The sequence below is a fragment of the Phaethon lepturus genome, unplaced genomic scaffold (genome assembly GCF_000687285.1).
Source record: "Phaethon lepturus isolate BGI_N335 unplaced genomic scaffold, ASM68728v1 scaffold44445, whole genome shotgun sequence".
NCBI lineage: Eukaryota > Metazoa > Chordata > Aves > Phaethontiformes > Phaethontidae > Phaethon > Phaethon lepturus.
This window is the reverse complement of record NW_010543511.1, coordinates 38,583-54,047: the sequence shown is the minus strand read 5'-3', so window position 1 is coordinate 54,047 and position 15,465 is coordinate 38,583. Positions and strand designations below refer to the sequence as shown.

The 15,465-nt window shown below is 39.2% G+C and overlaps 1 protein-coding gene across 1 annotated transcript in view; it reads right to left on the bottom strand.

The window, feature by feature from the left end:
* Nucleotides 1–6: 6 nt before the first annotated feature.
* Nucleotides 7–15,465, bottom strand: part of HIVEP1 (human immunodeficiency virus type I enhancer binding protein 1) — a gene marked incomplete at both ends in the record, with an annotated part of 28,863 nt that continues 13,404 nt past the window's right edge. Inside the window, 4 exons of the mRNA XM_010288366.1 lie at nucleotides 7–168; nucleotides 2,991–3,508; nucleotides 12,673–12,777; nucleotides 14,819–14,994. Of these exons, the coding sequence (XP_010286668.1) occupies nucleotides 7–168; nucleotides 2,991–3,508; nucleotides 12,673–12,777; nucleotides 14,819–14,994 (961 nt within the window). The remainder of the gene's footprint in view (nucleotides 169–2,990; nucleotides 3,509–12,672; nucleotides 12,778–14,818; nucleotides 14,995–15,465) is intronic.

Genomic DNA, 15,465 nt, shown 5'->3' with positions numbered 1-15,465 from the left:
GTGCAGGGGGAGGTGGCTGAAGAGGTGAGTCTGGGGTGCCCTCAGCTCGGCGGCGTGCTGCGGGCACCCGGCCAGCTTCTCCTCTGGGATTTCGGCATAGGGCAACGGTGCTGTCGTCTGCATGCTGCGGTCCACCGGCGAGGAGGGAGAGCTGACGGAGGGTGTGCTCTGGGAGAGAACAACACAGGCGTGTTAATGCGGCGGCCACCGCTATCCTCGAGTGAAATGAAAGCGTAAGGTAGCTGGGAGTGCTTCCCACACTCCCTTTTAAGAAAAAACAACAAGAAACTGGTTCACAGTATACACTGCCCAGCTTGAACAATGAACTAATTTCCTTCCTTTCTTTTTCCAACTCCTTCCTTGCCCACTAATTGAATTTTCCTCTCCTAATTACCCTGCCTAATTTCTCTTGAATGCTAGTACTTGAAAACATTGCTGAATATCCTTTGTATGTGTTTTTTAAGGACTGAGAAGGTTATGGAGAACTGTTTTCTGTGGAAATCACCTCAGGCAAGAAGGTTAAATAAGCATAAGCTGGCATTTTTGATGCACTGGGTTCCTCTCCTGCAGCCACTGAAGCCTCCGGCAGGCAGAGGCAGCATCACGGCACATTTGTCCGTAGGCGCTTCTAATGTGGAAGATTGGCAATAAGCAACGACAAGAGATGGATGACAACTACAGTGCCCACAGAAGCAGAGGTGACGGGCAGATACTGGAGTGAGACATGGGACCCACATCCCACTGCTGCCTCAGGTCGCTGTGATTTGGTGCTCAAACCTGGACTGATAACCGTGTTTATATACTCCCTTTTCTTCTCATATGGGCTGTGTTACCGACCAAGGCTGGCAACTCCTTTCCTAAAACCTCCTAGAATGAGAAGTCTTAAACTGCAATCGCAACCTCGCAGCATCTTTTAGTTTTAGGCTTATTCATAACACGTAAAGAGTGGTGCAATTTTATTTAGTTTATATAGTCCTAAACAGTAATTCTGTGGTTTTGACCAAACTCTCAAGAATTCTCTAGAGCAGGCACAAAACCGAAACACGAACAGAAATGCTTTTGAAAGCTGCTGGTAGGAAATGTATTGGTTAAAGGAGAACAAGATTTACTGACTGTGCAGCAATGGGAAGATCGGTATGAGAAGGAAGCCAGTATCTTTCTAAGAATTAAGTCCCGTCTGACATGTCAAGAAATTCTGATAAACTGGTATGGATGCTTTCGAAGGAACATACAGCCTTCCTGAGCTGTCTTGACCCCTTGTCTCGATTGCAAGAAGTGGGGACCCACAACCATTCACAATAGGAACAGATTGTAGATTAACCATCAGACACATAAACATCAGCCACTTCTTTTCTTCTGGGAAAGAGGGAAGTAGCCTGGAAAGGAATTACTGCCTTGTATTACTTACATGCCTTTTAAAAAAAATATATATTAATGTAGACAATTATTAGAGCTATATTAATGAAGACCTTTCAACATTTTTAATTGTGTGACTATTGTCTTGAGGCTTCAGTGGTTCTGTTTGATGAGTGAATAAACTCAGTCAAATGTCTTTCTGGTATCTATTTGCAACAACTGAAACCCAAAATCCAAATATTAAGATCCTACCCCTTTTTTGGCACGTATATACACTGATCAGAGACTGCTACCTTTTATTCTCTTTCATACTACAAAATTGCTCCAGTTTACATTTGCCACACGGACTCACAGTTCTTACAGGCAGGAATGAATCCGTGTCAACCAACGAAACGCAGCAAGTTTTTACGGTTTCTCCTTGTTTGCTATCTTAAATTTTGTAAAAAATAAATCCAGTAGTACAGATTTCCAAAGAAAAAATAAGCCAATAAATACTTAAGCTAGAATGAAATTTTTACTTACTGTTTATGCTTTTGAAAATTTCCTGCTGCTTATTTTTCTGTAACTGTAGGCATATACTGTTTGTGAATATTGCATTATCACACAGAAGGCAGTAATTACTCCTTTATTTAAACCACATTTTGCATCACATTTCTGAGCATTATTCTGGAAACCTGTAATGCCTTCATGGTCTGCAGTAAGAATTCAAAACTTTCAAGAGACTGCCTTACGGTCAATCATGTATGTGACTCCTACCATCCCCATTACAGCCCACTAACATATTGCTGAATTCTAAAAGGCTTAACACCTGCCAGTTGTCCTCTGTGATTTCCTCAGCAGAGTTTTAAAGACAGCAGTCGCCAAAATTACTGAGCGCTCCTGCAGCCTTGCACGCAGACTGACCTCATCTTTCTGCACACTGCTCTGAAGAGCCGGGTGTCTAGAAATAGGCATGGGCAAAATTGTTCCTTCTCTGATGAAAATGTTCTTTCAGCTTGGAGAAAAACTGAGAACACTGGGAACTCAGGTCTCAGTTCTGTGCTTGTCTCTCCTTTTGTTATTGCGCAAGGGCAATCTCCTGGTTTCCTTGAACATCTGGTGCTCTTTCTAATTCCACTACTAAGCATATTTGGAGGAGAGCTAAGCAATTGCACAGTTTTTTTGTAGTGATAAGGCAAAAACCCTTGGGAATAGATTAATTTCCTTTGGGAATTACCAATCATTCTATTGTCGTATTTTGGAATGAAATGACTTCTGAATTCTATCACTTTCCTCTGAAAACTTCATAACCACCACCATATGTTCATTCTGCATATCTGTCATATCCCTTTTTATTTGAAATACAATCTACCAGCTCCAAACTTCAGCTGAAACGACCATGTTACAATTAATCCTTTCAGGGAGAATACAATCAAAACTAAGAATGTGGAAAGCAGTGCCCTTACGACATCGTTGTTTCTACAGTCCTACACATCTGTGCTTTGATTACTTTCAACCCTCTTAAAGATTCATCAGCCAAGAACTCCAAGAATGAAGGGAAGGGCCAGCGTTTTGATCTTTGAAAAATCTCCAAAAAGATCTTTAAAAGGAAGATTTAAAATCCCGCTCTCTGCCCCAGAGTCGGATACTCCTACCTTTGTAAGAGCTGCAGTTGATATTAAGGAGTGGCCCACGGCTGCTTCTGGATCGGAGTAATCCACAGACATCTGGCGACCTGGAGATGTAGGAGTGACATCCACCAGTGCCACACTAGCACTGCGGGGACCTGCTCCTCTCTCCTGGGCTTTATCCTCATGTGCTTCCTGATGGGTGAATTCTGCCGGTGACCTGGAGGTCCTGCTAACCGACTGCACTGCGCTAAGGACGGTCATTTTCGTCAGCAGCGCTTTTGGCAGGCCATCCATAGAGTCCGTGTGAACCCCAGCAAAACAGTCTGGAAGTCTGATGTCGTCATCAGCGCTGGCGGTGTCCTGCAGGCCATGTCGAGAGGGGTGATGCTGGGGGCTGGCTGTAACCGAGGGGGTTGTGGATAGGACTGACTCAGCCTGGCTGTCTTCATCATCATCTTCATTGTCATTTTCATCTTCATCCGCGCCATCAGACTCCTCCACATCATATCCTGACCGGTCATAGCCAAATCTTTGTTTCTCACCTGCAGAAGGGGGAATTAGAAGGTAAGCCACTGAAGGTCCTGGACTGATCGGGAAGGAGGTGGGAGGAAGTAATTAGAAACACCAAAAAAACATGTCATGTTCATTTTTCAGTCACACTCCACTGCATCAAAGGAACAGGGGAGATTTTAATTTTTGTTTTTATTTTCTAGGGTACATATTTAATTATACAGCTACATAATCTTTCCTCTTCTGCTTCTGTGTTGTTTTTAACCTTCTATACTTAAACCTTGGCTGTTTTCTTTTCAGCCATTTCCAAGCACTTGCTCAAAGTCACCCTTCACTCTTTTGCTTGGGGAGAAGTGAGCAGATTCCTGGTTCATTAAGATCCCCGTGACAATATACGAAGCTGGTCTGCCAACCTTAGCGGTGGGATATTCTCTAGCTGGTTCTGACTCATAAGTGGGTGTCCTCGTACCTAATATGAATCACTGCTGCAGAAGTTTTTGAAGGATGCAAAGACTGGAGGCTGTTAGTCAGGAATCTATCTCGTTAACAGGCAAAAAGAGACCAAAATTAGACCTTACCAAATTTCTTCACTTTGCTAATGTTTCAAAAGGTTTATTAACATATTACCCAAGATGTTCTAGGAGGCAAGAAAGCCCTTATCCTATCAAAATTCACCTATGCATGAAACTTTGCTCACGTGACGAAGCCCTCCTGACTTCAAGTCTTAAAGCCAAATTGCTGCCTAGTGGTAAACTTCTCTACAAAATACAGCTCTACTGCAGCTTTTCACCTTCTTTTGTATCATAACTTGGAAAGAAAGAATCGGCTTTAGTAAAGAGACAGAAAATCCCATCTGCTGTATCTGATTCCAAGCCAGACTGTCTGGGATCATATTTTGTAAAAGACAAAATGCTTTGGATGCACTAGTATTTTATATTCAATTAAACGTCTCTCTGCTGAGCTCTCCAAAAACAATATCAGCGTAAAAATCATTTGGCTCTGCAAAACCAATGATGGCTGGTTAGTTAAAATCTCAGAGATCCTGTTCTAAGGAAATCTGCATGGCAACTTACCATCAAAATAAAGTATTCTGAAAAACATCAGACCCTTAAAAGAATTTGAATGTACTACCAATGCTTTAGGCTGCTATGTTACCAAAACCAAAATAAGCATCTTGAACTCCAGGTAAAATAAATGGGTTTAATTGAGCTACCTCTCAGTGAGTTACCCACCATTATAAGCCTTTATGGTTTCAAATGAGCAGTGCAAGTAGGAACGAGACTAATAGCTTTGAAAAAATCCCTCTATAATGACTTTGCCCCTCTTTGCCTACACAGTAATTTGTACATTAGCTAAATATGGAAACTATAGATTTTCTACATTGACTACAGCAAGCATGAAACTGAAATGTTATTAAATATACCCTAAATCCTCCAGGCCATTGGAATGCTGCGAACAAAAATACTTTTTAGAATTTTAAATAGTCTTCATTTATAATTCCCATCTACGGACAAAGCTGTTAAAAAAAAATACATTTTAGTGGAAAAATTAATTCAGTAAGGCCCATTCCAAAAATATGGCAAGTTGAATTGTTAAAAATGTTATTAACAAAACCACATGGAGTTATTAAACTGGTTTTTTCTCTATACTTCTGTCATTTCTCTTCTTCACACAAACAGTTTCTTCATCATTAATTTGCAAAGCAAACAAATTAAAATGTTAGAACCTCTACATATGTTAGAGTTCTTAATGGATATAACTTCCCTCAATGCCTCTCTAACAGATCTCAACGACTCCTCCATATGTTCCATCTAAAGGGTGGCCCATGCATTTCCTGCAACTCTTTAAATAATGCACGGGGCATTGCAAAGTCTTGGGTTTCAGTCCAGACTCCCTCTTAATTTTGGTCTATTTACCAACATCACATAACTATTCTCTGGGAAATCCTACTTTTTCCTTTTCTTTTTTTCTCCTTCTCTCCACATGAATCACGTTTTCTATGGAAGTTGATGTCAATCACAAATGACTGTCTCCACTGGCAAGAGAAACTACCTCAAGTGATTAGACTGACTTGTCACATTTGTAAAGCAAGGAAAACACATGCTCAAACAATGCCCTGATTTATAGTAAGAAACTGTATTTTCTCAAATCAAGGTTTAAAAACACCACAGGATTTCCTAGCAAATGCTGCTTATGTAGAGATTTTCTGCATACATCTCAGCCTTCTAGAATAAAACCAGGGAAAGGGGAATCGTGTGCGGGGGACAGATTCCTTACATGCAGGACTCCGTTGGGTATCATTTCCCTCTATTGTTTCCCTGTTTACCTCCACCCTTTGTGCGTTGCCAGCTTCTATTTAAGTGTGGTTACCTGGAGCCGGAGCCTGCAGTGTGGGCGAGGTGACGGCGATGAATGTGGTTCCCTTACTCCCACACCGCTTCGAAACATCAGATGACAAAAAACCCCATTCCTGGCTTGCTTGCTCTGGCAATGCACAAAGGAACGCCCTGCTCTGGCTTTTCTACCTGCATGTTCGCTGAAACAAGAGGTGCCCCAGATTTCCTAATTAGTGACCCCCTTATGCACTGCTGTGAATCAGTGGAGTTACGAGAGGACCCGATGCTGGAGTTTTTAAGTGGCAGAAGACCCAGGCAGGTTAGGGGTCTTCTCCGAATGAGGCATCGAGCTGAGGCTGTGACCACTCCTTGTGGTGGAGGACTCTTTTCCAAGCACTGTCTTGTTCACCAAGTAGTATTGGCCCCGATCCATTTTGGTAATTGTACGCTGCCTACTAAAGTTCCCTTGCAGTTTTAATTGGGGAAAAATTAATTCTTCGCTTCCGATCTTAAACTATGCACAATTATAACCATATGCTTATGTAGCTGATCTATATAACTAGCACTGACTCAATTCCAAAGGGAGCAAAATTACTTCTGTGTTTAACTTTGTATGAGGTTGTAAAGCAGTGTGGGATATTTTAGAATGAAGGATGTGTCATAAATTTAAAGGCCACTAGTATATGGGGAAATGGCTTTTGGCATGAAAGTTCACAGTTTTTTTTAAAAAAGAAAGAAAACAGGAAAAAAAAGCTTCACACTATTAAGTGAAACCTGTTCTGCTTTACGAAAGCTGCTTCTCTTTCAAATTGGTAACTCTCACCCTTTTCACTGAAAGCCTGCTCAAGATTGCCTCAGTTTTTGGTAAAGAGTGTTTTTAGAAGAGTAGGGAAAGTCTCTCATCCTCTGTCAGCTCCTGCAATCTTTTCTTTTAAACACTTAGCATGCTGACTCTTTCTTCTTCCTGGACTTTACAGGAGAAAGTGGAACTTTTGGCTACAGACATGAACTCTGCAAAAATTAGGAACAGCTGCAAATAAAGGTATAACAGAAACGTAGATGCAACTTTTGATTGCAGATTTTGCTTACATGCCAGCTATAATTATATTTAATAAAATTGAATTTTTAATCCTATGTATTGAAGTAAGTGTATGCAAATCATAGCCAAAAATCATCTTAGTCCTTCATTTATTTTGTGGTCAGTCCTCAGGTAGTTAATCAGCTCTGTATTGTGTTTGCGGTGTTGATGAGCTTGTCGGTTAAGGCTCTGTTATATTGACGTTTTACCCCAAAGCAGGGAAAGAAAAAGCTTCAAGTTCTTTAGCAAAATAGCATTAGCTGGACCTAGCAGCATCCTAATATGTCCATTAGTGAAGCGCCTGGGGCTGATAAGTGCATGAACTGCTTTTTCCAGTTGTGATGCTATGAATTAGGTAACTAAAGTACATAGAGAGACCTATTTCAAAGTTCTTTACTTTAAAAGTTTTTTTTTCCCACAGGAATCCTTACCGTACATGGTTTTAACAATGGTTACCTAATTATCAGCATACTGCAAAGTAAAAAAAGGGAGGTTCTTCCGAATATCAACTTACAGCTTTTAATTGCGATATTATCACCAATTACTCTATCACATGACCAAATTCTGCACCACATCCAATAATCAAGTTCAACAGCTTATAACTGAATCAGATTTAGGTAGATTTCCACATAAAGAGCAAAATGTTAATTTTCAGATAAGAAAGACCTGAAAATAGAAGTCCAGACTGCTGGAGCTTTACACGTTCCTAAGCAAATGGACAGTTACATAGGTAACTATGGGTATCACTATTAGCTCTACTTACAGAGACTGAAGACATAACTGACTAAGTATCTGTTGGTCTGTTCACTATCTATTCCCATCGAAATGTAAATTTACTAAATTTATTGGCTTTTAGCATCTGAGTAATTCAAAGCTCTGTTTATCACCTCAAATTGTGGAAGTATCTTCAGTTATGGATTAGTATTTACATAAAAGCATTTACTAATACAGCATCTGTTCAGTATTATTTATTCTCCATCAACCTTAGGAAAAAAATAATACTATGGCAATAAAGGCAGAAATATTTTTTCAGTATGTCATCATATTATTATGAACTTGAAAGTGATAACCTCTGTTTTCCTAAACAATTACAAACTTAGACTTGCCTTTTTTACCTGTTGTATTAGTCTTGCAACAGACCGTTCCAGAACTATTTGAACAAATTTGAAGTAAGGGTAAACATAGTACTTTGAAAAAATGCTAGCAACTATACCCAAACTTGCTGTCTGCTTGCCTTTCTACATTTGTTCATAGGCTTTACTGGACTGATGTCAGTCTTGCTTAAGCTACTGTCCACTGCTCATCATCATCAAACAGGACTCACAGTGACATCTACTGGGTTAAATTCAGACTGGTAATAAGCCAGTGCTCCTCAGAAAGGAGGGGGAAAAAAAAGCTGTGGGCTTTTGACTTTCATTCCTAAGAGTATAGAAAGTAACAAAGTTAACAAAAAAAGTAAGAGCAACCTCTGCTTCTTTAAAGAGACTATTTATACCTAAGCCTTCCTGGGTAACCTGTATGTTGTAAATCAACCCTAGCATTAGCACCTCTATTCCCAGTCTGTAGGTGGGAGGGTTCCAGCATGCTTAATGTGTCTGTAGTTGAAGATCAGACACTGATATTGAAAAAAGAAAAAAAAAAAGAATTAAAAAATATTTTGTGTAATTTATACAGAACCAGCCTTCCATTCTATTTGCCAAAGGAGGATATTACTGCAAGGATTTTAATTTATTTTCACTCCTTAAATGTAGATGCAGTGAAAACACAGACTGAGTCATGATTAAGCTAATGAAGAACCATAGAAGCTCACTTACGATCTACTGTAAGTAATATATAGCTAATTAACTTAGAACCATTGTATCTTTTGAAGGGTTTATTTAGTACTGCAGAAAATGAAAGTGATTTTTTAATATAAGTGTGTGTATATATATACATATAAAAATACATACCTGAAACTTAAAATTAGGTCTTTTCACTGGTAAAGTAATGACTATTTTGGGATAAAATTTCTCTGCAGAGACCATTTAAATAAGTTCTGCCCATCTACTGATTTTGTTATTAAATATCTTGTGCAAGTTTAGTCAGGTGTACCATACTAGTCTTACACATATGAAATATTACAGATTTAAAGTTCATAACTGTTTTAATTTGAAGACAAATTATTGTTGTTTTTAAGACTGCATAGCAAAATGCTGGGTCAACATGGCCAAAGAGGATATCCCCAGTTGCAGTCTGTCACACTAAACAGTTCACCTCGTCTGACAATTTAATTCAGATATTAACATTCCTTACATTGTAACCCTGTATTTTGGTGACAAGAACATTCCACAGAGCAGAAGATGAAAGATAAATGGATGAGGGAATGGTTTTGAACACAAAAAGCCAGGCCAGAAAGTATTTACTAATACCCAAATGATGACAAGTCCAAATACAAAGAATGCTATGTTAAAAGCTCTGTTCGCATATAGTCTCGGACAGCTAGAGAGCATCTCTTTCTTTTTCCCTAGATGCTACAGCACAACAAAATTTCAGCTTCTCAGATTACTGAAAAAACAGGCTCTGCGTGCCCCTGTGCACACGCCTGCGCTCAGCATTGTGCATAATTTTGCACTCCTTATTCAATCTGCATTTACTATTAATCTGTACTGCTATCAGGTCAAAGCTGACTTCTCACATGAATCTAAAAAATATATATTCAAATAATTGTGACTGTCTATGCTTTAAAAAAACTACATAAAAATAGAAGCAGCAAATTCCTTAGTAAGTAAAAGGCTGGTGGCTTTGTTAAATTTCTGGCTAATTCTCTAATTCGAACTCGGGTGGAAGACATACAGCTTAGTTATTTTAAGCAAGGGTGCAGATGTTTTTACTGCCATAAGAATAATCAGTATTCCAAATGTTCGGATAACAAATTAGTTAGAGACAGACAGAGAGACAGACATGCCCTGGGTCACGAAACAGGCCAACCTCACACAGCCTATGGGAAGAAGAGATTTTTTTTTCCGAGGTCATAATAACTTCTTACAGATTTTCTGCACCTTCCTCTACAGCATCTCACATTGCCATGCAGCTGAGGAAAGAGATGGGACTGGGCAGACCACTCTCTAAGAGAGAGATCATTTTTAACAAACATGCAACTCCGAGAGTAAAAAATGTACGTGTTTGAAGATGTCATTTTTGAAAGCGCCAAAAGGATACACGACACAAGCCCACCAGCAACGCAGGTCAGAGGGGTGAAAGGGCCAAAGATGTCATGCCACGAGTGCAGCTCGATACCCAAGGCCCATTCACGTTTTCCCTTGTGGGTGACATAGCTGCTGGCAGGGCTGTCCCTCCAGCCCAGACCTGGCACGAGGGGTGCTGGCCCCCGCGCGAGCTCTGCTGCGCTGCCCTGGAGAAAGGGCAGCCAAAGAGGTGGTCGAAGCAGCTTTCTAAACCAAGACACCTAGACACTTCAAAAAAATAAATATATTCAATCACATTCACACGTAACCAAAAACTTAACCTGTGCGGGATTTTGGAGAGGGCAGCAGAACCACCTACATTTGAAAAAGCATGTATGCAAGTACCTCACAGTTTTTTTTTTTCCCCTCCTGACTCTTTGCCTTAAAAGTGGGCCAACAAGCAAGTTTCTGAATTATCATGAAAAATACCTTCATGCGTGGCTAGGGGAGCTGAGAGAGAAAATCCCATTTTTCAAGTGTGCAGCTACTTGTTGAATTTATGTGGGTAACTGTAAATTCCCGGTGTTACGCAGCAGCTAGAGAGGCTGGACTGGTTTGTCTGCAGAAAACGCGTGTTTGTCACGGGCTTAATTACTCTGCTTCTTGGATGGGACTTTTGTGCTGAGCTTTGCACTGCACAGCTGGTTTTGCTATGGGTACCTGAGCCAGATAGTTTAGAGAAGATAGGGGTTTTATCACCAAGTTGATTTTTGTTCTGGGGTTCTTAGTTAAAAAAAGAAGTGTTACCCGTTCTGTTTTGAAAAAAATCCAAACACAAAACCCCAAAACATTGCAGACTTAAAATTAAGTTTCTGGCATAATTTCATGGATTGTGTGACAAATCTTGTTGTCTTGCCTTTTTTCCAAATAGAATATTTATTTGATTAAGTAATTACTGTGCTGAAACAAAGAACACATTTCAGGGAATATATAATATATTTACACCATGGTTACACACACCTGTGCGTGACGTAAAAAGAGAGACACTCTCCCTCTCTCTTAATTAAATAGTCTTAGAGCCAACGAAAAGCAATCTTTCAAAAAATGCTTGAAATGGCTTACTTCTACCGGGTATTACTGGTAATTCTGTTAACATTTGAAACATTTCCCATTACATTATAACCACAATGCAGTTTTTAATGTATGCAATTGGGAATATCGATTTACCAATCAATAAAATGTTTTCAGTTCCTAGTAAATGGAAATGCCTCTTCAGCTGTAGTTTATAAAACTAAATAAAATGTTGAAAGCTACAGAACATTGCTTTAAGAAGTTGTGACAATTTTTTGTCATGTGAAGGCTGAAAATGTTAATGAAAACTGTTCCTCTATGAGAAAAGGACAGTAGTTTGTACTGCTGTTTATCTTCTGTGTTATTTATCTGGTACCTCAAATTGCAAAGGGGGACGTGTTTTTAGCTTACCAAAAAGAAATATGTTGAAGAATGCCAAAAAAGGGAAAATGCAGGTTTCTTTGTACCTAGTGCACTACTGAATCATACCGGCTGAGTCATATTCTCAGAATTATTTAGAATTAGATTCAAGCTGATCTGCTTACTCTGCTAGGAGTTGTCATATGGGGAGCAAGTGTATTCATCTTTCTTGCCCTTTACTGTTTAAATAAAGATCCACACTGCCTTCTTTTCTCAAAACCTCATCCGCAATCTAATAAACTATTCCACCGAAAGAAGAAAAATACAAGGCGGCGAGGCAACGGGGCTCATCTCCCTGCTAAGAAACAGGAGGATGGAGAAAATGCCACCACTGCACTGAGACATGCCGAGATCTGAAACAGAGTCCTAATGCACAATCCTGTTCTCCATCTCACCGCGTCTGGTGCAGCTATGTCTGTCTTATCATGCTGAGCAAAACCTGTGCGAAGCTGGTTTGGCCCACTTTGACTGTCCTCGATCTCACCTCCTCTTCAGCAGAGCCGTCTTGGGATGCACCAAGTGCAGAATTCCAATTATTAGCAAATACACTCATTTTGATAACACACTCATCACTAATGGAGAAGTAGAACAGGTCAAGATGAAAAACGTTCACAATGTCTAAATGATCTCTATCTGCTGATTTATGCTCAATTATTTGTGAAGGAGAACAGAACTCTACACTGGAAGATGATTAGCCTCCTTGCAAAGCACAGCAACATATTTATGATTTGATAATTTTTATGAAATGTGCATCTCAAAACTTTGATAATTTCATGCACAAGTATTTTCAAAGAGACGCTACATTTGACTACATTTTTTTCTAGACAAACAGCTGTTTTTTCTGGTATTTTCAGTCTTCTCATATTTATCTGTGAAACAGATAAAGTTAAACTGCTAACACTTTGTGAAAAATTCAGCAGCAATTTATCTTTAGCATATGCTTGTCATTTCTTTTGGTGAGAGTTTTTCCAGTATTTCTTGCTCCCTTGGACTAGCTTCTAAGATTTTTATCTCTGTATCTTTTCCCTGTACAAGAATTTAAAAACTTTGGAAAAGAAAGGATAAGAAATTGGGATAGCAAAATAAACTGAAAAATGCAGTAAAGAAAGAAGATTTTAATTTCTTACCAAATTCTTCTTCTCCATCCTGGTCATCTATTAAGCCTACTGAGACTCCCAAATCCATGCATTTCTTGCTATGTGCCTTTGACTTCATATGTTTTGTTAAATTTCCTTAAGAAAAAACAAAAAAAATTAACTGCTCCATAACTATACAAATGTGTACAAACATACACTCAACATACCTTATTCAGCTACATTTATAACAGCTAATATAATTTGATATTTGATTTCACACTTGGTAGAACCTTGCCCCTCAGTGCTAGCTGTCAAGGGCTGCGGAAGATTCACCATCCTGACCGCTAGTACCTCTCTGGCTACATTTCATAAAGTTCTTTATTGAGATAAAATAGAATAGGATGTAAATCCTAGATGATGATGTATTTTGCACTGGTGTAAAAAAATCCCTCATTTATTTGTGGCAAAGCAGAAAAAAGGCCGATTCAGACTTCAGAGTAATGTTGACAGTAAACTACTGCATGAAACTGAAGTTTGTATCTTGCAGCTCTTTCAGCATTTGATGGATTCTATTTTTAGTGTAATAATTTTCACTACAAAACTAAACGGATTAATTTTATTCAATATCAGAGCATGAACATATTTGGTCTGAATCTCAAAAGTGCATGCATAACTGCTGAGACCCCCCACAGGCTGCTCTCCCCTTCTCCTTTGAAAAGAAAATATGGCAAATATCATCAAGAAAAGGTTAAGAGTACATCAGAGATCTGTAAATTATGGTATCTGTGAAATGTATATTATTACAAGTAACTACTCGCTTCATACTTAAATCTCCTTTTGCCTCTCAAAAAAAATGTTTCTCTGAGGTATTGCAGTGGGAGAAATTACCGTGGGTGAAATGGTGACTCTTCTATGGTTTTGCAGTACTTTACTCCTGCTTTGAAATGAAAATAGTAATTCACCCCAAATTTTGAAATAATTGTTATGAAGCTATATGACTATATTGGCTCACAAATAGCATATTTCCCAGCTTTACATACTGAATGAAGTTACTGGCTACACTGTCCTTTCATGAAGGGTGGTTTAACAAACATCAGGCACCCAACTGCGTGACTGACTCTGCCAGCAAAGGCAACAGCTGGGCATAGCAACTGGAGAAGAGGAAGCGAATACAAGTATCTGCTATAACTGAAACCAGGGAGAATTTCAAATGAGCAGAACTTAATTACTTGAACTTGGCCAGCACGCCTACTCTGCAAAAACCATAATCAGAATTTATCGGGTTCACACTCCAGCATTTCATCTTAAAGGCAACATGATGACCACGCCTGTCAGGATACAGCAATAGGTTTTGACACATCTAAAAGACTATCCATCCCACTTTCTGCAGCACTGGGTTATTTCTTGGAAGTTTTCCACCCAACTGCTGAGTAGTCTCGAACCCACTAAAAACACAAATGTTTCTGAGGTTACAGCTGGGGGGGATTATTCCTAAATGATGTTCAAAGCCAAGAAAAATTTTACTGCTTAGAATTTTTTCGCTGAAAGTATTTTGGCTGTGAACCTCTCCTGTCTGTTTCACTTATTTTGAGTCCTGGATCTAGCACTGTTTAATATATCACCTGCTTAAACTAGGATGCATTTAAGTATCTGGTGTAAACAGGCTTTAAATGTAGAAGTCCATCTTTGGGTCTTAGAAAGTCAAATGGAAAGTGAACCTTGTCCTCCAAGGGTATAAAAACCATTTTAATCCAGTAATTTAATAAAGGCCAATTTCCTTCCTGGAACAATTAGTTGAGTGCCAATAGGAGTACAATATATGTCAAGGTCATGCCTCCACAAGATCACCACCAGGGACTTAAAGTTCTGTGTTCCAATCCCTACCTAGGATGAGCAGCTAGCCAGCTCACTTCAGCTAATTGTCATCATATTCCCACATGACTTTCCTCTTCCACTCCAATTTCTCACCTACCGTGGCATGCCACACAGTTCATTCATATTAAGATGTGATAATCTGAACAAACATACAGAAAACAAAGGAAAAGAAGGAAATAAGAAACTACAAATACTTGAAGTATTAGACAATAAAACTCCACAGAGAGGCAACTTCTTCAGCTTATGAACAGCCAAATGTGAGAAGAAATAAAGTAGAAAGAAAGAAAGAGGGGGAAAAATGTACATTGAAAAGTGCCCCCACCTTTAGTTTTGAAGGAAAAGTTGCAGTAATTGCAATGGTAAGGACGGACATCTGTATGTGTGCGAATATGCTTCTTCAGCATGCTGGGTTTCTTGCAACGTATTCCACATTCTTCACAGATATACTTCCCTCTCCCTCTCCCCCGAACATAGACATAGTCTTCATTTGACTTGTACCTAGTAACAATACCAAAAGAGTAAGGCAATTAGTTGTAATGGGAAAGTGATTCTAGTTCAAAACCATATTCTACCAGAATTTTAAAAAAATTATAAAATAGATGAAAATGACTTACGGACAAAAACAATCACGCTCTTTTTCTGCTCAACTTCTGCATTTAATTGTTCAACTCATACCAAGATTTTTCACTAGGTGAAAATCATGGACTTATTTAGGAATAATGGCATATCTTTTTTAATAAAGGTACTATTTGATACTAAGCATTTCAAGATTTCAGATTTCCTCTTTGCAACAGAGGAACATACTTCTTAGAAGTGTGGAAGCAGGTTTGGGCACCATGAGGATGCTTTGAAAGAGCACCTTTGAGGCTCTGCGTTGGATGCAGAAAAGGAACAATATTAGTTACGACAATCCGAAAGTCTTTACAAGTCCCTATCAGTGTGCTCTGGATTCAGCCTACTGGGACTCTC